General features: G+C 44.2%; 1 protein-coding gene across 5 annotated transcripts in view; it reads right to left on the bottom strand.

Annotated features, from left to right (window-relative positions):
• TATDN3 (TatD DNase domain containing 3) overlaps nt 1-25,608 on the bottom strand; it is a 70,092-nt gene that overhangs the window by 42,642 nt on the left and 1,842 nt on the right. The window contains exons 3-11 of one of the 5 annotated variants that reach the window (XM_090049203.1): nt 24,864-24,937; nt 23,302-23,398; nt 18,942-19,004; nt 17,213-17,322; nt 16,754-16,809; nt 14,672-14,784; nt 13,535-13,615; nt 11,309-11,486; nt 9,125-10,226 (exon numbers count right to left, since the gene is read on the bottom strand). In XM_090049203.1, the coding sequence (XP_089905329.1) occupies nt 11,343-11,486; nt 13,535-13,615; nt 14,672-14,784; nt 16,754-16,809; nt 17,213-17,322; nt 18,942-19,004; nt 23,302-23,398; nt 24,864-24,937 (738 nt within the window). In that variant the 3' untranslated portion in view covers nt 9,125-10,226; nt 11,309-11,342. Of the gene's footprint in view, nt 1-9,124; nt 10,227-11,085; nt 11,487-13,534; nt 13,616-14,671; nt 14,785-16,753; nt 16,810-17,212; nt 17,323-18,941; nt 19,005-23,301; nt 23,399-24,863; nt 24,938-25,608 lie in introns of those variants that run through there. The other 4 variants (XM_090049212.1, XM_090049196.1, XM_090049190.1 and 1 more) reach the window with 4 other exon arrangements.

Here is a 25,608-nt window from a genome sequence, read left to right on the forward strand (position 1 = left end):
GGAAGACTCAAGTAAACCAGGATTATTTTTAAAAGAATGAATATGTGTTACCTCTTCAATAGCCACCAACTTGTCTTTGTGCTTCTCAAAGAGCAGATAGGCAGGTTCCAAGCCCCAGAATAAACCAGCTGCAGTTCAAATACTTTGTTTGGTAAAATCAAGGAAAATAAAATCTTATACAAAGTTTGTACTGCTTTATAACTTGAATTGTAAACCGAAGTGCAAAGTTGGACATGCTAGCATCATAGTGACAGCAGTGCCATAGAACAGAGGCAATTCAACATACAATTCTAATTATGGCTGCTGTAATACTTAGCTGACCATTTTTTACCAGGGCTTATTCAGAAGGAAAAGAAAGAGATTTGCTCTTCCAGGCACTCATAGTAATTGCTAAGGGACAGCAAGTCCTGAGCCACTACAAGAGCCTGCCCAAGAGCAAGCTTGTCAGGACTGCTGCCATGAACTGGGTGCAGTTTTGGCCAGTCTTGCAAACTGAAACAGAAAGCCAAACCCTAAGAAGAGCTAAGCACTTGTATCTTTTAGAGAAGTAAACAAGAGTTACAGGCTCTTCCAGAACCACTGTGGTGCTCAAGGGGCCATCTTTCAAAGGAAACCTATAGCTTAGCTGGAGACCACTTCAAACCATTAAAGAACAGAGGGCAATTTTTTTACAAGCTGTCACTGCAATTTCCAATGGATGAATCTTTTTTTTCAGCACCTCCTGTCCTAACCTCTTGCATAGTGTCACTGTACGCTTTCATTTCCATTCTGCTGGAGGTCAGAGTCAGCCACATGGTCCAGCTATTGCAAAGAGCAGACTAAGGGAGGAGGCTTGGTTATGATATCGAGAGGTTATGCTGATTCAGCACCTCCTCACGTCAGCATCTACCAGCAAGTCTCCAAAGGGATCCTACATCAAAGACTAAGGCTACCTCTAGTAGCGGCAGGACTGCACCAGCCAGGACCACACTGGGAACGTTATCTACCCTCCTCTGAGGACAAACAGCCCAATGTGTCCTCTTCTCTGCTGCAATCTTCACCCACATGCCTGCTGAGATTAATCAAAGCTGTATTCGTGAAGTGCAAAAGCTGCTCTAAAATGAAAGGTATCCTTGTGGTATCTAAGGGGAAATCATGAGCCTCTTAATCACATGGTGCCCTCTAGTGGCTAAGCACAGAATGGACTTCCTACGTTAGCAAAGGTAGAAGGTTGGTCCAGGAACAATGCAAGAGGCAAAGATTTTTATGGGTGATATCTTTTATTGGACTAATTGTGTAGTTGGGAGATTTTGGATACCAAATAGCCTTCTTTATGTCTCCAAGAAAAAAAAGCAGACATAATATGAGGTATGCTGCAGACAGAACAAAGGGCCTGTGCTAAACTTTAATGTAAATAAAAACAGGGCATAAGAGACATAATCAGGAGCTAACAGACAGGAGAAATGGAGTAGAAAGGACAGCACTGGGAACTCTTCCTGATCACCTGGATAGTTACACTGTGGTGTCCTTGTGCTCTGCTCTGAATCAGATGGGCCCCAAAGTATGCCATGACAGTGACAGAGAGCACCCACCAGCAGCACTGATTGGCTTCATTGTCATTCCCACCAAAGCCACTGGGACTGAAGGGCCCATGACAATGGAACTATCCTTTCACCTCTATGCACACTCTCAAAAGCCTGATCTATGCATAATTTTGGCACCAGTTTTCATTCCTGTCAATGAGACGTGTACCTATTCACCGGTAGCATTATTCTTTGGAGGGGATATACCGTATACCAGTAATCTCCTTCCTGTGTAGGAACGGCTAGACTGAGGGAGGAGGGGGGCAACCAGCAACACAGGTGCCACATATGGTACCCTGTGTGTAGCCTGTGTGTGTGGCATGTGGCAGATTGGGGAAGGGACAAGCAGTACAGCATCAGATAGGGCAGAAAGCAGAAATGAGAGCACTGGATCAGACAGGGACAGGAAAGGAAGCAGAAAATATAGCAGCAGATTGGGTAAAAGAAAGGGATTAGGGTCGCACTCAAGGAGGGTGTGCAGCTAATTTGTGGACCACTATAAAGCTCTTTCAGATCAATAGCACTGCAGTCATGCTAAGAGAAGTTGGATCAGTTAGCTATACCTGTCAGAGGTGTAGCAAGGTAATTCAGCACCCAGGGCAGGGGTGGGGTAGGCCAGGCAACAGCAGCAGAAAGGGAGTTCAGCACAGCAGTCCTGTGGGAGCTGCTCTGGGGGGTCTCCTTTGCTCCAGTCCTCCCAGATATGCTACTAGATGCAGGGCTGTTCCTGCTGTGAGAAAAAAATCCCTAGGTTGGGAGCAGTATCATTCTGCTTGGCCCCCACCCCCAGATGCACTGCTGAGTGTGAGACTCCTCCTACAGCTGGGCAGGGGCAGTGAAGGGTTGCCCCTGGAGGTAAAGGCTCCCAAGAGGGATTCTGGTCCCGCCTCAGCTGGTGCCCAGAGCTGCTGATTGAAATGGTACACTTTTTATCTGGAGATGAGCTTAAAGCCAGGACTGAGATACTCTGGCAGGACATTGTAAAACAATGTCTCCTGATACCCCATATTATGGATAGAGGGAGGTTTCCAGTCTCCCAGGCTGCCAGTCTCTCTTTGTACACATGATTCATACATGCACACATGTGAAAAAATAAGTTGAAAATGAATCTTTGCTGTCTTGATATTTCCAGGATTTTTCCTTTGCTTTTCTAGACGAAGAAAAACAGTTTTACCCCTATGCCTACATATGCCTTTCAAATCATTGTTTCTCTCACACCAATGCAGTAAACAATTATTTTCGTAAAGCACAGAGGTGCTTCTGACTTTAGCATTTGATAAAGTTGGCTGTTGCATATGACATCTTATGGCTCTCTGAACCATTGAGTCTCTAACATGCCACCCTGCTCTAACTTCTGCCTTTCATAAAGCAGATTTTCTGTGTTAGCCTGTTACACTGCATCAATTTTTATCTATAAGGAATAAGTCAAAACCAACCGTTAGGTTCATTTGTATTCAACAACTCTGTTTAGAGAGACAACACTGTAGTCTGTTTTTCCTTACAAGAGAGGATATAGATATGTAATCTTCCCCAGCACCCATCCAAGAATAAATTTATCTTGATTTCCTGTGTCACAACAGAAGTATCTTGCTATAGAGCAAATACCACAGCTGACTAGAAGTCTAACTCTACTTTTAACTGCTTGTGTGCAGCCCCCAGTAAAACCCTGCAGACTTTTTATTTCAAGTATATTTTATTTCAAGTATAAAGCCTAACCCCCTTTATTCCATATCCGTAGGTGTCAGATAGCAATTAACAGCTCTGGGCAATGAGGTCCTGCAAAATAGGTAACCCAAACATTGTATCTTCCAATCATGTTGCTTCCTTGGAAGAAGAGGAGTTAGGGGTTGCCTGCAGGCCCCTGAGAGCGCATGTACCACATCATCTTATTGTTTCCTTTTTTCAGACTTGGCTTGTTCACATTTTCATTAGCAGGCACACTAGCATGCAAGCCTATAGATCTGACTCATTCCCCCCTGTTGTTTTAAGCATACAGATACCAAAACCTTAGCATTAAATCATAAAAGGCCAGTGGACAAGGCACAAGTCTCAGGACTTTTCTCTACTGGCTACTGGCCACCTAGCTCTGCTGACAAAGTCCCTAGGTGGAGGTGCAGCACATAACGGCATCTGGAAATTTCCTACTAGTTTTGCCACTCCATCTCCTTGACCAACAGGAGCTCTGTGGTCAGGAGCCCTTCTCTGTTGGTATCACTATGTGTAGATGTTGTGAAGGGGGAGGTTTCTTGGAACAGTTAAGTTGGTAAAAGGTCTGATGGTTCCCTAATCCAGTGGTTCTCAACCTTTTTTGCACCAGGACTGATTTGTAAACATTGATGTCCAATCTCAGCCCAGTCCCCCTCACTCCCAACCCACTGCCCCACATGCCCAGGCCCCAGCCCCACACATGCCCAGAGTGGAACTCTGCCAGCCTGCAAGGGAAACCCCAGTGTTTCCCACATTTTTCTCCTTTAAAGGAGAATTGATCTTTAAAGTTTGTTGATCCAAGTTTGTTTCCAATCGTTTCATATATTCTTGTGACCCACTTTTGGGTCATGACACATGGGTTGTGAAATGCTGCATCAGCATAGCTTTGCCAGCAAGCTTTGTAGTGTAGGCCAAGCCTAAGAGTTAAAACCACAGGTGCCATTCCTGGCTCTGCCATGGATTCATAAGGACCTGATTCCACACTAGTAGCCTAATTATCATTTATACCAGTTAGTAGTAAGTGTAACATGCTAGCAGTTCAGAACAGGAGTATTTTATACTCATTGGGCACTGATATAAATGAGAACTCAGAAAGGCCAGGTGGTGGGAAATTGGACATGATGGCAAGCAACATTGTGGCCAATCAATTAATGTCTCTGTTTCCCTTTTTCTGTGAGTGAAGTCAGGAGAGTAAAAATCTACAGCATTGTGGGATCCAGATAGGACAAGTGCTGGTAAGGGTTGTTTTAAGGGATAAGTGGGTTATTATTTCTTTGATAGAAAAGACATCTTTGTACTGAGAAAAGGCACATAGCAAAACCAACCTTTCTGCTAGACTGATCACTCTCTCAAATTCATTTACCTGCTCTGTCATGGAAACAAAGGCTTGAACTCCAGCCTGGATGGAACAAAAACAAGCATACACAAAAACAAGCATGTCACCAATGAAATGTATGCTTCCAACTGGTTATTGATTTCAGTTTACAGAATGCCTGACTATCCATCAGAAGACTCACCTGTGAACTGAAAGCACCTTAGCTACAGATATTATTTTAAAAAAATCAGAAAAGTGATTTCTAAAATGAATAATGGCATCTTCTCAGTCATACAGCCAGGCAGGACTGAACACAAAAATCCTCTGTGGTTATAAATTCTGCCACAAACAGCAAAAGGAAATAAGCTCATGTACCTGTTACACTTCCTCTGGCCGGCCCCTACTTGTTAGCTTCATTCACAAGGTAGCAGTTGGTCTTGAACTAAGGTGCCCTTCTGCTGCAGTCCCCTGCCCATGTGATATTGCACTGCAGGATGGGGACCCAAAGCTGACAGCTCTGGAGTGAAGCAGTGTTAAATATTAGTCTTTTACTATATGCTTGTAATGGGCTTAGCACAATGGGAACCCTAACTGGCTGTGGCTTCTGCCTACTACAGTCAAAGGTTAAATCTCAGGTCTGCCCAAGGTACACTAGTTTCCCTAGTGTAGAAGGAGGTGATGTGACTATCAACACATCCAGCCACCTCTGAGCTCAGAGCCTGAACAGGGTACCTAGCACAGTCTGAGGTTTGAAACTCATGCCTTCTGGTATCCAAGCAGATACTATGGTTGAGGACTTCTGGTTGGCACAGAGTATTTAAGAGGAGTCACAGAGGTTTAGGATCTTTCAATCACATCATTTACACCCTGCAAGAGAAGAATTTTTCTGTTATCCTGCAAAATACAGCCCAAACTGCTTTTCAACACTCAGTGGAAGGGCAGTGTTTGAGGCAACAGACTGGATCTCAGAACATGTTGGCCTCACCTCTGGCAGGGCTTCCTGTGCCTTGGGATAAGTCACTTAATTTCTTAGTGCTTTCATGTAGCACTGTGTGAGGGACAGAATTTGTCTTGTGTTGTGAAAAGCAAAGTTCATTCATGCTTCTATATCATACTGGGATGCTAGGGTGACTGCAAAAGTAGCAGGGTCACTCCATGAGAAGTCAGTGGCATAACCAAGAAGGAAGGCCAGGTCCCCTGACAGCACAAGGCTGATCCCCCTCCCGGCTCCCATTCCTATGTCTGGGACCTGCCCCAAGCACTTTTTCTGCCACCTCTGTGAATTAGGTTGCTCAGACACTGGGGTATTTCAGATCCTCATCCCACACCAACACAAATCTGGGGGGTGCTAGATATCTCTGTACAAACATTCAGGTGGTAATGCTGGAACAGGGCTTAGCACAGACACGGGTACATTTAGCATCAGCATTTACAGGGCTGAAAGGATTTGTGGGATTCACCCATTTGTCTTTTAAGGATACATTCCAAGAAACCCCCTCCACAATGACTTCCCCATCAGGCACCCACCCTGAAGCTGGGGCTGCCATTGGCAAATAAAAAGGCAGAGGTCCAGAATTCTGCCTCTGTTTGATTAGTGTCTAAGGCAGGGATAACAAGCCTTTGACTGTTGGGAGACAATAGGGATTGCTGGGAAAAGAGTGCCCGTTAGGTATAAATTGCATTCTATCAAGCCTACTCCCCAGCAGAAACGCTCAGGTACGGAGGACATAGCAGAGAAATTAACCAAGCACCTAGTCCTCTTTTCATTTCAGTTACACAACAGATGGATCTCGCTGCATTTACTATGCCCTGGGAGATGTCAGGTCCTTTGTGCCGTGACAGGCAGCTCTGAATACTCAGGTCGCTGAGGAGAATGATGTTGGCAGCCTATCCAGCAGACCTGATGCTAGCCTCTTTGCATCTGCTGGCTCACTAATCAGATCCCCTGCACTGGCCTTCCTGCCTTGGAAGGTTACAGTTAAGTGGTGGGCCATGAAAGGGGGGCCCAATCTTGCCTGGGGAAGGGACAAATCAGTCGGAGGAAGGGACATTCCCAGTGCCCACCTGTGCTTGTTTGCACAGTGGGAAGGGAGTCCACAAAGGCAGCCTAACCCTACCTTATTTTGGCCCTGGGCTTGCAGGGCTGTTTCAGGATTGCCAGGCACCCCGAAGCTCCAGGGGGGCTAGCTGGGTTGTGTGAGGAAAATGCAGAGCCCTGGCAGCACTCCTGAAGCTATTGCAGAGAGTGGAAATGTCTCCCTCATGTAATTGTGGGGGCAGGACACCAGCCAACCCTGCCCAAACTGCACTGTGGTGAGGTGGCAGTGGCAGTCAATACAGTAACCCCTCACCATGGGCATGGGCTACCTGGCTCATCCCATGCCTCTGAATTGTGACTGCAGCCCAGCACCGGGCTTTTCCCCAGGCAACAGTGCAAGGCTGCTGCCTTCCTGCCCTCCAACCAGCATCTCTCCAGGACTGGGAAGCATCCAGTCCAGAGAGGCAAGGCGCCAGGAGCACAGCCTGGCTTCTCATGCAGGGGAACACCCTTGCACCCTTGCCAGCAGTCTCTTTTTAAGCACACCAGCAGCCTGTGTGCAGAGGGATCCTGGCAGCTTAGAAGTTGCAGACAACTCAGTCGGGGCCAATCTCTTGGGTAGGCATTGCTCAACCTAGGCCCTCACCCTTCTCAAGTGCCTCTCTCATCCCCTTCCCAATCTGCTGCCTTCCATGTGCTTCCCTGCCCAATTTGGTGCTCTGCTTTCTGCCCTACTTGCCCTTGTGCTATCTGCTGGGTGCCACACACACCAGCTGCCCATGCCATTTACGGCACCCATGCTGCAGGTTTAAAGCAATCTCCTCCAGCCCCCCATCCCTGCTTTAAAGCAATCATTTTCAAGGAGGCCAGAAATAGAGTATTTCCCCAGTCTTGTTAATCAGATGGTGGAAGTGAGAGATGCTGGATGCACTAAACGATCTGCAGTTGTAGGTTCTCTCTGAATTCTGTAGTTTCCGATATCTACCCCAGACCCTGCAAACCTTTCAGCACCTGCCCTAATTTCTCTTAGGAGAGTAGAACCTGGACTTTAATGGAACCACTTCCTGAGCATTTTTATGTCTGCCAAAGCCTTTCCAGACTAGCCAGGAACTTAACAGTCAAGTATTTTCACCATCAACAACAGCTGCAGCAGTACTGATGTTACTATTTGCCGATGCTGAGTTTCTTTACTTTGTTTTCTTCCTTTTCAATACAATCTTCTGCATTAGATGTGGGGCTGGTCCACAGATGGCTTTGTACAAGTATGGCATTACTGGTTAGAGACATAGTTAGTCAGGTTCATCCAAAGTCTGCTAGAAGGCAGGGTAGGTTCAGCTGAAGTCAACTATTGGTTAGAACTAGGATTTCCTTTCCAAAACTTTTATATTGGTCTGATATATATTCCATATATATAAAAGGGTTAGTCTGTCCATCTGCGTCTGTCTATCTGTCCGTAATGTTCCTGGAGCACTATGATTGGTTGTTTTGGAAGACAATCACAATGCTTACTGAAACAACCAATCAGTGTTTCACACAGACAGATGCACACTGACAGCTGGACGCAGAGTGGAGGGGTGGTGCGTGGCTAGATACCGAGCAGTAGCAGTGGCCACCACGTGCAAGCTTCCCTCCCCCACTCCTGGGAGGCAACAGGAGTGCAGGGTGATGGCGCATGGCACACCATCACTGCCCACCCCCACCCCCAGGTCATTCTTGATGGGCAATTCGCTAGCACCTATACAAAGGCACAATTGCTTATTTACATATGGAAAGGGAAACAAACTATCCCAGTATCAGACACCTTGCATAACTGCATCCAAACTAGGGCGGTCTGGGTTTCTTAGTATACAATTGTTTCCTTACCCTTACCTCTTTTTTTTTTTTAATTTTAAGTATTAAACAATATCTCCACACATAAGGCTGGTTCAAAAGCATTAAGACAAGTCTCAAATCTTGGTTTTGAACACTACATCAATAGAGATTGCAGCTGTACAGGTCTTTCACATCCTTGGGAGTTGAGAGAGCTCACAACCTCAACATGACTTGTTGGAGGCACCTAGTCGGACACCTTCAACTTAAAATTCAATCAATTTTAATTTAATTTTCAATTAAACATGTATATAGCACTTGCAGCTATAAGTCCTCCCAGTCTTCAGCATTCTGTGGAGCTTTACAGTCAGGAACATCCTATCTTTAAGAACATTTTTACCATTCAGGAATAAGGGATTCATCAACAATGTGATCCCTATTTTCAGGAAGGGGAGGAAGGAGGATTCGGGTAATTATAAGCCAGTTAGTCTCACTCTATCCTTAGGAAAACCTTTGAAAAAATTATCAAGGATCACACTTGTAGGAGCTTAGCAAGAAAGCAAGAAAAATAATGCTGAAGGGCAACCAGCATGGGTTCATAGAAGGTGGATTTTGCCTGACTAACCTTGTTACTTTTTATGACCAGGTCACAAAATACTTAGATGCAGGAGTCAAGGTCGCGGGGCCAGATGTCATCTACTTGGATTTTAAGAAGACCTTCAATACGGTATCTCAGCCTATTCTTATAAACAAACTGAGCGGCTGTGACATAGATGATTACAGTCAGGTGGGTGGCAAATTGGGTCGCACCCAGAGAATGGTGGTGGACGGGTCAGTATCGACCTGGAAAGATGTGGGCAGTGGGGTCCCCAAGGCTTGGTCCTTTGACTGGTGCTATTCAATGTCTTCATCAAAGACTTGGATGAGGGTGTGGAGAGCACTCTGTCCAAATTCGTGGATGACATAAAATTATGAGGTAAACACACTAATGGGAAGGGATCGAATCCAGGTGGACCTGGACTTTGGCAAAGTGGGCAGAAAAGAACAGGATGCAGTTCAACAAAGACAAATGCAAAGTGCTACATCTAGGGAAAGGGAAACACCAACACACCTATAGGCTACGGGATGACCTTCTCAGCCGCACAGCAGCAGAAAGGGACCTTGGAGTCATAGTTGACTCCAAGATGAATATGAAACGTCAATGTGACAAAGTAATCACTAAAGCTAACCACACTCTATCATGCATTAGCAGATGCATCACGAACGCATCCAGGAAGGTGATACTTCCCTTCCGCTCTATGTGGCATTGGGCAGGCCGCATTTGGAGTACAGGAAGTCCTCGGACTTACAACACAATTGGCTCCTGAAAACTGCATCTTAAGTCGAAACGTTGTAACTTGGAACCAATTTTCTTATAAGAAACGATATTATAAATGGGGGATTGGCTCCTGAACGAAGGCTCAATACCTTATTGTCACCAAAAATATCTCAGAATTTTGTACTTGATCAATTATAGATGAGTAATATAGCTACATTAATGTATTTATATTGTAAATAGCAATCATATTGATTTGGAAGGACTTCTTTGAGGTGACTTTTTTGGTTGGACTTTTTGAAGGGCTCTTGGTTGGAGTCCTCTCAGGAGTCTTGGCTGCAGGTTTTTCTGGAGCCTTGTCTGCTTTCTTAAAGAAAGTGTCCAAGGAAGTTTGGACAGATGTTCTCCAGGGAGATGGGCGATGCAGCAAACTTGTTTGATGGCATGGTGTCGCATCAGATCAAGCGTTGTACGTCAAAACTGATGTCATAAAGTTGAAACAGGGTGTCAATTTATAAATGTTGTAAGTGCAAAATGTTGTAACTCAAAACATTGTAAGTCGAGGACTGCCTGTACTGTACTGCATCCAGTTCTAGGCACCGCACTTCAAGAGGGACGTAGATAACCTTGAGGGGCCTGCAGATAAGGCCCTACGAGGAGAGACAAAGGGACCTAGATCTCTTGTGGCCATTTACAAATTCATCGGGGGGGGAGGAACAAGAAACTGGAGATGTTTTGTTTACCACGGAATCCCCTGAAATCACCAGGAACAACAGCCACAAACTAACAGAGAGCTGATTTAGATTGGATATCAGGAAGAACTTCTTTATGGTAAGGGTTGCCAGAATCTGGAATGGGCTTCCAAGAGAGGTGGTGCTCTCCCCTACCTTGGGGGTCTTTAAAAGGAGACTGGACAAGCACCTAGCTGGGGTCATATGACCCCAGCACTCTTTCCTGCCCAGGGCAAGGGGTCGGACTTCATGCTATACTGAGGTCCCTTCCCACCCTAACAACTATGAAACAGCTGGAGAAACTAAACTAGGTCCTGATCCTGCCATCAGAACCTCAAAAGCAGATTTAAGCACCTGTGTTTTGCAGCTGTAGTGACGTCAACAGACTCTGAGTAAGATAAAAATGCTGTAGTGCAGGGGTGACTGGTGGGCAGGCCAAAAGCCCTATATCCACTCCTATACTTCTGTGCCGTGGCTTAGTGTGCAACCCCCCCACCCAAGGCACTGCCGGCCCGCTTGGCAAAAAAACTGCCCTGTCCTGAGCAGTGCTGAGTCAGGGGCCAATCTCAAGAGGTGCATGTGCCCCGCCCACCCTCCCCACCCCACCAGTCACCTGTCCTGTAGTGCATACTGCCTTTGAGGATCAAGGTGTAACTTAATATACAAAATAACATTGAAGCTAACTATGCATAAGGTGCTGTCAAATTAACAGCAGAACAAGATCTTAGATAAATCCATCATATCTATTATAACACCCATTTCCTGAACTATTTGTTAACAAAACCATCCATTTTGAACACTACAGCCATTTTTATTACACACATGTATTACCTTTTGGGACATACTGTAATTACACATGCTGAGTCTATTTTTGAAAGAAGTTCTGAAGTTTGGGAAAAAGTTTCAATGCATTCTTTGTTGTTACTTCTATAACTTCTTCCACTGGAATCCCTTTAATTTTGGCAATACATTCTGCAGCAATGGAAATATTTTGTGGTACATTTCTCACCTGAATCATAAAAAAGAATGCATTAAAGTTCAACTCAAATAGCATTAGCATCACATTTAGTTTTTGTTTAAAGCAGCTGTTACTAACATGGTTTCATAGTTAGTAGGGTCAGAAGGGACCTGAGCAGATCATCAAGTCCGACCCTCTGCCATGGCAGGAAAGAGTACTGGGGTCAAATGACCCCAGTAAGGTGATTGTCAAGCCTTGTCTTAAAGACCCCCAGGGTAGGAGCCAGCACCACTTCACTTGGAAGTTGGTTCCAGATCCTAGCCGCCCTGACAGTGAAGTAGTGCTTCCTGATGTCTAATCTGAATTTACCCTCTGCCAGCTTGTGACCATTATTTCTAGTCACTCCTGGTAGTGTTTGGGGAAACAGGGACTCCCCCAATGCCTGCTGGTCCCCTCTAACTAGTTTGCAACACGCCACTAGATCCCCCCTCAGCCTTCTGTTATGGAGGCTGAACAGCTTCAGGTCCCATAGCCTGTCCTCGCAGGGCCTGCCCTGCTGCCCCCTGATCATGCTAGTGGCCCTCCTCTGAACCTTCTCCATGCTGTCCACATACCTCTTGAAGTGCGGCACCCAGAACTGGATGCAGTACTCCAGCTGTGGCCTGACCAGTGCCGCATAGAAGAGGAGGATCACCTCCTTGGCCCTGCTTGAGATGCATCTGTGGATGCATGACAAGGTGCAGATGGCCTTCCTGACTGCATCCCCACACTGCCTGCCCTTGTTCATCTTGGCATCAATGATGACTCCAAGATCCTTTTCTGCCTCTGCACTGATGAGAAGGGAGTTCCCCAGCCTGTAGGTATGTTGCTGGTTCTTCCTCCCCAAGTGCATCACCTTGCACTTGTCGGTGTTGAATCCCATCCTATTCTCATCCACCCACCCCTGTAACCTGTCTAGGTCCAATTGCAGCCTATTCCTTCCTTCTAGTGTGCCCACACCCCCCCACATCTTGGTGTCATCAGCGAATCTGAACAGGGTGCTTTTTACCCCCTCGTCCAAGTCACTGATGAAGACGTTGAACAGTGTGGGCCTGAGGACCGAGCCCTGGGGGACCCCACTGCCCTCATCCCTCCAGGTCAAAAATGACCATCCACCACTACTCTCTGGGTGCAACCCTCCAGCCAGTTGGTGACCCATTTGATTGTGTAGGTGTCGACACCATAGTCCCCCAGTTTCTTAATGAGAACAGGGTGAGAGACAGTGTCGAAGGCCTTCTGAAAGTCCAGAAAGACTATGTCCACTGCTACCCCTGCATCTGAAGATTTGGTGACCTGGTCGTAGAAGGCCACCAGGTTGGTCTGACAGGACCTGCCTCTAATGAAGCTGTGTTGGTTGCCCCTAAGCAAAATCTCCCCTGCTGGCCCCCTGTGGCCATGTGCCAGAAAAATTCTCTCAAAAACCTTACCCAGGATTGAGGTAAGACTAACTGACCTATAGTTCCCCGGGTCCTCCTTCCTCCCTTTTTTGAAGATGGGAACCACATTGGCCCTCTTCCAGTCCTCTGGCACCACACCAGAGCACCACGAGTGCTCGTAAAGCCATGCCAGGGGTCCCTCAATGACCTCAGCTAATTCCCTCAGCACTCTGGGGTGGAGATCATCCGGACCAGCTGATTTAAATACATCCAGTCCCTCCAGAAGTTCCCTGACTAGATCCTCCCTGACCCATGGCCTAGGTGCGCCTCCCCTGGGGCCTGAAGGAGGCCCGGTGCAGGGGTTGATCTGGTCCCTACTCAGGAAAATGGAGGCAAAGAAGTCACTGCAACTGTACAATGGATAGGTACCACAGGCAACTGCTATTTTTGCTCATCATTCACCAGTCTCTTCCCTATCCTATCCTGCAGTTGCTTTTCCTTGGCAATATTCCTCTTTACTGCTGGCTTCCCAGATCTATCTGCTTCATTAGCATGTCACCTTTTTTCAAATATCATCTAACAATATTGTTTCCGTCTTGCCTCTGCTCAAATTTCACCTTCTGTTTCTGGCTTTCGTAAGCCACATTTTTTGGGAAATGAAGAAGTAAAGAATCAATAATGTACCTGTTTTTCAGGGCCCAGAGCGGGAGAGTCAGTTTCTAAGCACATATTTTCTAAAGGCAACTGTTTCACAAGGTTTTGCTTCTTAAAAAACAAAAAGAAAAACCATTAAATATCTGATTTACTTAAACCTAAGGAAAATAGCCAAGAGTAATCAAGTCAACAAGAAAAGGCAGAATCCCATCCATATTGGAACACAGGGGTATTATCTAACTAATCAAGGACACAAGAAATCAACACATAAGAAACAATCATGCTATGAAGTCAGGTGAGTATACAAATGTTAGGGGAAAAACAGAACCAAGACTGCCTGGATTTGGCCCCCTTGGGCATATGTATTCAGGTCCAATCACATAATATTTGTTCTCCCTTCCATCCCCCAGTGCCAATAGCCAATCCCTGTCCCCCCTGTACTAGACTCAACTCATTTTCTCTGTGCTGCCTGGCCACAAAAAAAGTGTCACTGGAAGCACAGGAATGATACTGTATCCAGTCTTAGTTTAGATGCCCAAATCTGGATTCTAAACAGCTTGCAAAAGTCCAGAATATGATTACAGAGAAAGCCCTGCTTAGCCTTAGGCAGAAGCAAGCTCACTGTAGGCAGAGTCTTCCAGCAATTTGGCTGCTACAAAATAAGAATTCTCTAGCTGTGATTTTCCAAAGGTTTGTAACTTGGCCAATTTAGAGTGTAATAGAACAGCACAGACATGTCCCTGACAGAAAGGCCAATCCACTGTGAAGTTTCCTGCTCCAACACATGACCTTCTAAATAAAATAATTCTTTAATGTGCCAAAAATAACATCAGTCCTAGATTCATCCACCAAACAGTTCAACTACTTTAGCTGAGTAGACACCAAGCTGAATGGAAATTGGAAATTTTTAGCCCAAATAGTTAAAGTTTGGCAAAATTATAAGCAACTGAAACAGGACCTTATAAAGAGACTTATCCAGAAACCTTAATAATGGGTGGCACTACCAGATCCACATGTAATTCTTCATATATTTCAGACTTCAAAAGCTATCATGGGTTTTCTTGTTTTTCTTTTTTTTTTTAATCACTGTAGCAAATTTAGTATTTTATCACTGTGATAAATTGTGAATCCCTAATCCCTGAGACAGAATTATTATTTTAGTTTTACCTGTTCACTCCTTATAATGCAAGGAGGAATGGAAAAGAAATATCCAGCCTTCACTCCTTCCATCGCCACAGATGGCCTTCCATCAAATGCGTGGAGCAACACCTTTTCAGCACCTACATAGACCCAAACAAATTAAATAATTACATTCATGATGGCACTGTGATGTCAGCTCCCAGTGAGAGCACCCTAGTCCCAACAAAATCATAGTCCCAGTGCTACAAAGAAAAATAGTCGGAACTGTTCCTGTAGAGCAAACAGTCATTCCAGCACAGCAGGTGCTTGTGGTACCAAACTGACAAGTTGGAGGATTTAGGTGTGGAATACAACAAGATACAAGAGGCAGAAGATCTCTATTGGGAGACATGACTGGATCTGAAAGGTACCTCTCTGCCGGCAGGACCAGAGGGTGAAAAGTAGAGAGCACAATGCAAACATTTCTAACTCTTTTTGTGATAGTACTGCAGTCTCTGGAAAGCACAACGGGACCAAGGAGCTTCTACCAAAAGCTAGCACGATAATTCTAATGTAAGAGAGACAAACAACAGTAGCCATTATTCTACTTTCTTATCTGTGAAAGTCCTTGCTCCAATTAAGTAAAGTGAGTAGGGCACTAGATAAGAGACGAACAAACCTACTGTACCATCATGTCTATTGCCATGCCAATGCAGGATATGGTACCTCAACAGACAGGTATCTACTAATGTACATTCATTAATTAATGCCTATTTAACTGATACCTTTGATCTTTGTCCCAGGCACAGCAAGAGATTCTAGAGTTTAATAATAATTCCTGTTTACTCAAATCTAAGATGACCCTGAATATAAGACAAGCCCCCCTCCCCACAATAATTATATTCTATACATGGAAAATTTAGAAATCTGTTATAATTTTCCATGAGTACAATTACTGGAGGGTCATCTTTAATTTATCTCCCCCACTGCTGCACAAGGGCAGGCAGTGGGGGTTAGGGGGCAGGTGGAGTGGTCAAGTAGCTTACCCCCTGCTTCTGCCTGTCACCCCACTCCCTCAGCTTCAGGCCCTGCCTCCAACCTCTACCCCTGCTCTCCCCCCTGTCCCTCCCCAAAACCTCAGGCTCCCTCTTCCCCAACCCCACCCCCACCTCTCTACTCCCTATTCCTCCCTAAACTCTTTCCCAGCCTCTCTGTTCCCCCTTCCCTCTCCCCCAACCTCTCTGCTTTCCCACTCCTGCCTCCTCCCAGCCACTGTTCTCTAGTTCCCCCCTTACCTTTGCTCTATGCTAGCTCTGTTCCCATTCTAACTATGCCTGGCCTGCACAGAAGCTGTTTAGGCCGTGCATCGCTGCTATGGAGCTAGGCTGCGACCATGTTCAGGGCCCCAGGCTGAAGCGTGTGTGGACCCTGCCAATGCAGAGCAAAGGCAAGTGGGGGAGGGAGAAGTGTAGGTGGAGGAGCGTAGACTGTGCTGGGCAGGAGAAATGTGGAGAAGAGGCTGCAGGGGGGAGATGGCAGGTGGTGGGGGGCACACAGCAACTCCAGCTGCAGCTACAGCCCCAACTCTAGGTAGGAGCTGGAGCCAGAGCCACAGCAGCTGCCTGCCTCCCCACTGCCCTCCTACATGATTCTAAGATGAGGGGCTCCCCCCATTCCCATGTTAAATGGAGGGGGAACATCTTATTGTAGGATCAAGTAAATATGAGACAAATTGGGTTCCAGAAGCATCAAATCTCTTACTTGCTATCTATTACTCAAAAAGTATTTAAAATCTCCAGTGTGGAAGGAAATAACAGGGCATTTCAGATTCTCAAAATGTTAACTTTGAGAGCACAGATATAAATGTAAGAAAAGGTGAATATGAACAAGAAAGCTGTCAGTAACTAAGGTAAAATGAAGAGTTCTTTAAACAAATTGTAAATCATGCAATTCAGAAAAACAGTATGGTGAAGACCAAATTTTCAGGATTTCTATAACATGCCTTCCAGGTTTTGCATACACAAACTCATATATGATGCATGATGCTTAGCTAGATATGGTAAAGCTAAACAAACTTTGTATAAAGACACCTGTAATTGTTAACGGCATGAAATAAATCCAAAATTGTACCTTGTTCTTTTAAAAGGTTAATAGTTGGTCTTCCAGCTGACCGTGAATGGACATTTCTGTAGAGGGCAAAAAAAATCCAGTATTAGGAAATTAAGTGGAATATGTTTTCATAAAATTCACTGACTTGACAGCAATTTGGCAAGAAAGAAAAGAGTAATTTAAATGTTTATGGCACCAAGAAAGACCCCATATAACTTTATGAAAATATAAACAAGCAATGAAAATAAAGCAATACAGTCGAGGATAGGTGGTAATGAAGAGTATAAATTCAATTGAGGCTTCACAATGAATTTTAAGTAGGTAAAATTCAACTGTCTTCTTAAAAATTGGGAAGGTTGATAAATCTAATCTCTCTACATTTTAAGCGATGCTGCGGACTCCTAAATAACTAGAAATGCTGACAAATGTGATTTTAGGTCTTTTCTGAAACAGTATTCTGCCAAAATAAATGAGACCTACAAAGGCAAATCCAGTCTTTTTGCTAATTGAATCTGCTTGATCAAGACTTGTCTTTGTTCCTCCTTCTGTACATCGGTGCTGGCAAATCTAGGAGTGAAATCCAGTCCAACCTACAGCGTATAAGAGGAGAAATAAGAAAATTTTGCAGATTTGATGACATACAAAACTGCAGGAAATTACATAAAAGAAACAGCTTTTCAATCCAAGGGGCTCCAATACACCTGCCCCACCCTCAGTGCTGGCTGGGCAACTCCCAGACCATTCTCCCTCCACTCTCTCCCCTACTTCCCATTCTGAACACAGTGCCAGGCCTGGGGGGCAGAGGGGTTAGGGGAGAGTGGCTGCAGACTCAGAGCTGCTCTAAACCACTGCTTGATCCCCCAACCCCCAGAACCCAACAGTGAATGTCTTTTGGATCTGGGGGATCGCTGTAACTCACGGCACTTCCTGCAAACAGTGGGGAGCTGCACTTCTGTCTGTGCCCTTTGCCTAACTCAAAGGATTGCTCAAAGATGATCGCAAATTAAACCCCTGGATCTGTATTCCTTGCCTACCTCACAGAACGTCCTGAGCCTCAAATAACTGACATATGTAATTTTTTTTTAAAAACACTGAGGAATCCATAGAAAGAAATAACAAAAACCTTCCAAGCACTAGTTAACAACAACCCTGAAATCACTGCAGCACATAAAGGCACATTACAAAGTGAAAAGAGAATCCCAACCCAACAAAATGGCTGAAACAATATAAGTAAACAGAGCACAAGAAGCTAACCAGGACTTTGGCTAGGTTAACACCTGTAATGAAAACTGCCAGTGGATCTGTAATGACCTGAAGACACAAGGCCTTGGTCTGAGTTAAAGTAATACCTCCAGCAGTATGGTGTTTTTGTACCATACTTCAGTTCAGTACTGAGTCAGAAATAAGACATCACCAACTGAATTACAGACACTTCTTCCCACAGCTCCTAAATATTCAGTGGTGATATCCCAGTCAAGTACTGATTTGTATGACCTGGCTTAACTCACACGCTCACAACACAAGTTGGCATGACTGTTATATGCAAGTAAGATATTTAGTATCAACTCCAGACTGTTGAATACAACCCTGTAATCAAAATAGCTATTATGAGACAGTTTTAAAAGCCTTCACCTTTCCATTTACCCTTATTGCTAAGATCTATCACTTTACTTTTCTTATGTGGTTGATTCAGTATCTTGAGTTATTCTTAACAGAAAGTGGCAGCTTCAAGTACCAAGATGGGTAAGCAGAGATTTTAAAAATGAGACATACAATCTAAAAATCAGGGAAGAACAAATGAGGGAACTGGAAAGATGATAGGGAGGGGAAGACAGAAAATGCTGTCACTGATTTCCCCAATATTGTTGCTTTTTTCTGGGTATTCTCTTACTGCTGTTTGAATGTTAATATCCTTTTCCAATTTAAGCATTTGAAGGGGTGCAATGACATGTTTGGAAGTAAACATATATATTTATCGTATACCTGATGTCAGCACTACAAAGTATGCAGGAGTGGGGTAGGGAATTGGGGACAAGCACAGAAGGAAACATGTTTAGGCCTAGAGTGACAGGTCAGGCTTTTCAGCTGCTATACTTGTTAGTGTTACTTCTTATGTACACAGAATCAATGAAGTCCTACATGCTTACAACTCTGAGAATCCAGGCGACAAAAAAGAAAGATTTAAACAAAACACAGAACTTGTACTCACCTCTCCAATTGCCAACAAGCTATCTTTATAGTGTTCTATAAGTGGTAATGCAGCATCAAGGTCCTGTGAAAAAGAAGAAAAAAAGAAAGAGGCAAGCTCTGTAAAAGAAAGCATTAAATAAATAATCAATAATCCTCAAGACGAGAAGAATTCCATTCAACAAAATTGCAGAATCCCTCATCTAGGGGGCATGGATAATGCAACTATATGTCTGGATAGAAAGAGAAGGTTTTTCAGACCCTGCAGGGCTCTGTTCTAACTCCTTTATTAAAAGTACATGTTAATATAAGCAGAACCTGTAATTAGCATTGCAAAAACAAGTTATATTTAGAGTCTGAGAATGTCAAAGGTAAACAGTCACCCATGTTTCATGGGGGAGACATGGACACAGATATGTACCTGTCCTTACACAGAATCTACCCTTCCCATGCCAATGAAGGAACAGTGAGGTTGCTGATTACAGCCAAAAAGAGTGAGCATGATCATTCAGCCAGAATTTCAAGAGCATTTTACCATAACACTGAAAAACAGACAGCCAAATTACTTCAGTGAGCATTTTTCCTTAGTGCTACCAAAGCAGTATAAGAGATTCAAAATTTGGTCCAAAGTGTTTCCTGTATAATGGCAGACAAGGTTCTTTGGGTAAATGTAATATATTTTATTAGACCAACAAAATAGTTGGAAAAGTTGTTCTTTCCAAGCTTTTGGGCACAAATACCTTTCTTCAGGCATTGGGAGATACAACTACCAAATAGGAGCTATTGTGATCCTTGACCATGAAGGTTACATAAAAGAAGTCAACAGACAACTCCTGGACACCACCTACTACGAAAAACTAGAGGAAGATCCAACTCTGCTTTTCACCTTAAAACCCAAAACACCATGTGCCTGTCTTTGCTCAAAGGTGTTCTCCTGAGCCGCCTTTGCCTGAGCAGCTAACCTTGTTTGCCAGGGAACCTCATGTAGACCTGAGGGTACCTCGATTACCTTTGGGGTGTCCCCCAAACTCTCCTGCCATGACTTTGGATGGTCTCTCAGTGAAGGGGGTCCCCTTTGAGGGTGACTCCAAAGTGGACACGCGTCCCGGCAGATATCTCCAGGTCTCCAACCTCCCCTACACCCCGGATATGCTAACCTTCTAGACAAACCTCAAGATCTTTAGTGGCTATTCCCCGTTGATATGTTCCTGGTCTCCATATCCTTCCTTGCCAACAGGCACCTAAGGGCTCTGACTGGACCCAGAGGGTCTGGTGACTCACTGTCTTTGGAAATGTCCCTTCCAAAGCCCAGCGCTAGCTACGGGAGATGTTGCTGTTCCTCTTTGCGCTCTCTCGTGGTCTCTTTCCCGCCTTCAACCGGGGTCACTGCTACCCCGGCGTGGCACAGAGGGCTACGCTAACCTGAACTAGACAGGGAACTAAAACAGAACAGCCCGAAAAAGGGAAACACAATCAAAATACCTTCACCAATGTAAAGCTCCGGGCCTCAGAAGCAACCCAATGCGAAAAACAAAACTGATACCCCAACTACAAGAACAATGAGACGGGGAAGGGCAAAACGGACAAGGGAGAATCACGGGAAGAATCCCATACTCCCTTGGTCCTCTACCACTCCTAAGCAAGCACACCCTTAGGGTCGGGGTCCATGCCTCCGCCCCAGCTGGCATCTTCTTCTTCCCCTCCAGGATCCACCTCTGCCCTGTGGCCGCAGCCCCCTTTGCCTTTTATAAGTACTCCCACGCTGGCTCCCCGTCAGCTCTTTTGATCCCTGCCGGGCTTCCCCACAGTTCCTGCCGCCGCCACTGCTGGCTTCCCTGCTGGCATCTTCGATCCCCGCTGGTCTTCTCCGGCACAGGGATCCTTTGCAGCTCCTGCTGCCTCCACTGCTGCCGCTGCTGCCAGCCTCCCTGCCGGCATCTTCAATCCCTGCCAGACTTCCCTGGCTCGGGGATCCTCTACAGCTCCTGCAGCCACCACCAATGCTGACTGCAGCGGCAGGATGCTCTCCATCCAGTGGCTCCCCACCAGTCCTCCAGCCCTCGGCGTCCCCCTTCCCGCACTTTCCGGGCTGACTTTTATCTTCACCAAGTGACACCTCCTCGTTGCATCACCCAGCCCCAGCTGGAAATGGGCACAGCTGATAAACCGCTTGGGCGATTTTCTGCAGCATGCCTCTTCACTCCCCCAGGCCCCTGCAGCAGGTATGTGGGGGTTTTTTTCTTTTTCTTTGACAAGGGGTCTGCCTCTGCCCAAGGCTTCCCCCTGGTCTAACCCTGTATCCCTGTGACCATCACATCATTTCTATCTGAGCTACAAGTAAAACTACAAAACGTGATCCCCGCGCTACCCAATCTTTTTACATGCTTCCTAAAATCCACAAACAAGGGAACCCAGGCAGACCTGTAATATCCAACCATGAAACCCTAACTAAGGAAATATTAGGTTTCATTGAATCAATCCTAAAACCTCTCATCACCCAAAGACCGAGTTGTGTCCAAGATACAACAGACTTTCTATGAAAACTTAAAAACACAGACCACCTTCCCAGCAATATTCTTGTAGCCATCATGGATGGTACCAGCTTACATCCCACACCCGGATGGCATCCAAGCCTTCCTTACATAACTACAAGAGCAAGATTACAACTCAGAATACAAACCTAAATATTACTGAATTTATACACTTCATCCTCACACACAACAACTTCAGTTTCAATAACCAACACTTCCTCCAGACCATGGGCCCAGTTATGGGCACCAAAATGGCCTTACAATATGACAACCTTTTTACGGCCCACCTGGAAGAATTCCTCAGGAACTGCAACATCAAACCAATGCTATATAACTAAGATATATAGATGACACCTTCATCATCTGGACCAAAAATCTGCCATCTCTCACTGATTTCCATCACAAATTCAATAACCATCACCCCTCCATCAGACTAGCTCTTAAAATCTCCAGCACCAACATTTCATTTTTAGACACTATGATCAATATCCAGAATGGTAAAATACAAACCACCATATCCAAAAAACCCATAGACCAACATACTTATCTACACAGAACCAGCAATCACCCTAAACATACCCTGAAATCTGTAATATACAGCCACACCCTCCAATACTACTGAATTTGCACTGAGGAGAACACCCATGATCATCACCTCACAACTCTCAAAAGAGCCTTCACCCAACAAGGACATTTCTCCAGAGAGACAGAATGTATTTTGGAAAGAGCCACCCGGACACCATGTGAAGACTTGCTACAGTACAAAAAGAAAATCCCTGCAAATTGCATACCATTTTTTATGACATGCCACCCTTCCCTGGAACCCACACAGAAAATCCTCAAACAATTGTAACCCATACTAGAAGAAAACCCACTTCTTAAAGAGGTCTTTCCAGAACCACCCACCCAGGCCTTTAAACAAGCACTGAACCTTGCCAACCTTATCACCAGAAGCAAACTTCCTACGGCCCAAAGCACACAAAGTGGATCCAGACCATGCCATGACAAGAAATCTAAAACCTGCTATGTAATATATCTCATCCAGTGAACTAAATGCTCTGATGGAAAATACATAGGAGAAACTGAACAACAACTGTGCATCAGAATGAACGCACGCTGAAAATCTATCAAAGACAAAAATACCCAATTACCTGTGGGTTCACACTTCTCACAAGAAAACCACTCTCTCTCCGATTTATCAGTTCTAATCCTCACAGGGGATTTATAAAACACATTTTGTAGACAAGCCCATTAACTTCATTTCATAAATCTATTGGATACAAAAAAAATCATGGACTAAGTATAGACATTGGATTTATGGCACATTATAACCTGCCTAACATCTAATAACCGCAGGTAACCTGCCTGCATTGGTAACCTGCCAACTCATATTGGATTTATGGCTGCCTGCCAGCTCAACATTCCCCCCCACAACCTACCTGTCTCACACCTATTCTCCCCCATTCTCTCTGATCCTCACTTGCATGCATTTGCATTTTCACAGACCTGCGTTTTGCATATTGGCTTCCATTCCACCCAGGAGAGCACACAAAACACCACCAGACTTTCCCTATGACTGAAAAAGGGTGTTTGTGCCCGAAAGCTTGCAAAGAACAATTTTTCCAACTACTCAGTTGGTCTAATAAAAGATACCACATTTATCAAAATAACCTTGTCTGCTACAACCAACAACGCTTCTGTATAATGGTAACATGTAAAAAAACAACGTATGGTTTAGGCTGGATTTAAATTTTAGATCAGTCAGACCCCAGTATCCCTAAATTGCCACTTGTCCGAACTGGTCCCAGCAACAGTTTGTTAGCATACTAATGTAACTTGTCCACATTTCACCTTTAAAGTAACACTGCAGTGGTCTTCTGGCTGCTCCCTGCTAAGAATGCCTTGAACTGGATGAACTCCTAGACATGGGAAAACAAACCCTGGAAACCTAGAAATGAAAAACATATTCACAAAACAGGCATCAGACTAACAATGAGTTAAAGCTCCTGTGTATTCCTCATCATATTACAGACCAGTAAGCCATGTGTGCAGCTGCACATCTTGTGATAATGACTGGAAAATGGAAATCAGAGTACCTGGGTTCTGACTTTGCCTCTGATATTATTTGCTCTTTGATCCTGGGCAAAACATAGTCACATTTTCAAAAATCCTCTTTGCTTTTAGGTAATGCAATTTTTGGATAGCCAATTTGACAGTGCACAGTTTTCTGAGGCATTGCTCCCCCACAGTTTAAAATGATTTCAATTATGTTGTGGGTGCTGAGCACCTCTGAAAAATCACACCTCTGCTGTCTCAAATTGAACATTGAGGCAACTGAACAGAGAATCTTCTTCTGAAATTTTAGGTTCATCTTCTCTGTGTCAATTTCTCTCTCTCTGTAAAATAGAGATAATATCTCCCTCACATAGGTGATGTATTTTTTTAAAGATCTTTGAGATCTTCAGTTTAAAAAGAGCTATAGAAATGAAAAGCATATTATAGTTCATTCACAAAAGTATTATGCCAAGATAGAACCTGGCATGAAAAGGTAGAAGGTTTCCAGAGAGACACTTTTTTGTAGAAATCAAAATAAAAACTCAGCCGGGAAGCAAAGACAAAGACATCCTGCTGGCACTTGTCTTAAAATGCCTTTTCGCTCTTGAATAGTCCGCCTGGTGTTACACAACTTGAACACTAATAGGGATAGACGACCTTAAGCAATTCTAGATATTGCATATAACTGTCTTTTAAAAGGATGTTCTGCATTTTATTGTGTGTGAAAGAGTCAGAAAACATATCTAGCACCATACCATTTGCTCAGAAGAAGTCTGGCTACAAGTTATATGCAGAAGTAGGAATCACGGCTCCTGGATTCTATTCTTTTCTGCCCCATTCAATAATGTAACTGTGCATTACTTACTCAGTTTCTCCATTCCTCAGCTTATCCATCTGTGAAACCGGGCAGCCAGTTTGTCTTACAATGGTGTTGTGAGCTCAGTATATGTTTACAATGCTCACAAAAAGGCACAATCTCCTGAGTGTCCTTTAACAAGCGTCACACCTCATTTATTAATTCTTTTTTTTTTGCATTGTAATAGTGTTAGCAGCCTCATGTAGCAGGACCGTGTTGTGCTAGGCAGTATATATACATTGCACGAAATAAGAGCTCCTGACCCAAACTCTGTAAAACCTAAGTAAGATTTGGCTCTATTCCATGAGCTATCCTTAATCTTCTTCTGTGGGTGTTACCCAGGCACAGTATAACCCTGTGTTGTCTTCTTTTCCATGCCAAAACAATATCACCCCATGTTTTAAATCACACAGCACCAACATCAAATTTCTGTTACATCATATTAAAGTAACTATTGTTTTAATCACAGCAAGGTAAATTGAGTTTTTGACATAAACTGTACCTTTCTGAAAGCTGCATAATTTTTTCAAATTCTCCTGAATGTTCAGCAACTACCACAAGGGCCAAAACTTTAGCCTGAAATAACAGGAAATAAAACTGTTACAGCTCAGAGAAGCAACTGTAAATCCTGGTGTAAACTTCTAACTTGGTAAAACTCCAGGTTCTTTACTTGTCAGCTTTTGAATGATAACATTAAGGTAGGGATAGTTTATATGAAGTTCACTGTCCCATAGAAAATCTGATTTTAAGCAGAGGTGTTGGAGAAAAGGTTTGACTATTATGTGTTTCCAGCTACCATTCACTGGACCTGCACCACTGATACAAATATTTGAAGGAAGAGGACGGAATGATCTAGAGCCAACAGTCAAAAGCAAGAGGTTTAAAAAAATAATCAGATTTTGAATAGTTCTCAAAAAATTCTATTTCTATTTTTCATTTTGAAAGGACCAAGCAGTTAGGTATTTCAAATTCCAAAACAAATCAAGTCCCACATTTTTGGCATAGCTTTGTAATAAAAATATATAAGGACTAAATACATTAGGCACTGGAACATTTAAACTGTAGGCCACTGTCTCTTAATGAGAACTGGATCAGGTTTTAATTAGCTTCAAAGGAGCTAGGTCAGGACATAGGTCAATACTCAGTGAGTTTTTCCTGCCTAATGGCTATTTTGAAGGTCTCTATAACATTAATTTTTCTTAGTCCTTTCCAAAGGGAAATGACAAAGCAACATAAGTAGCATTCAT

The sequence above is a fragment of the Crocodylus siamensis genome, chromosome 1 (genome assembly GCF_052110815.1).
Source record: "Crocodylus siamensis isolate JL-2025a chromosome 1, ASM5211081v1, whole genome shotgun sequence".
NCBI classification, from domain to species: Eukaryota; Metazoa; Chordata; order Crocodylia; family Crocodylidae; genus Crocodylus; species Crocodylus siamensis.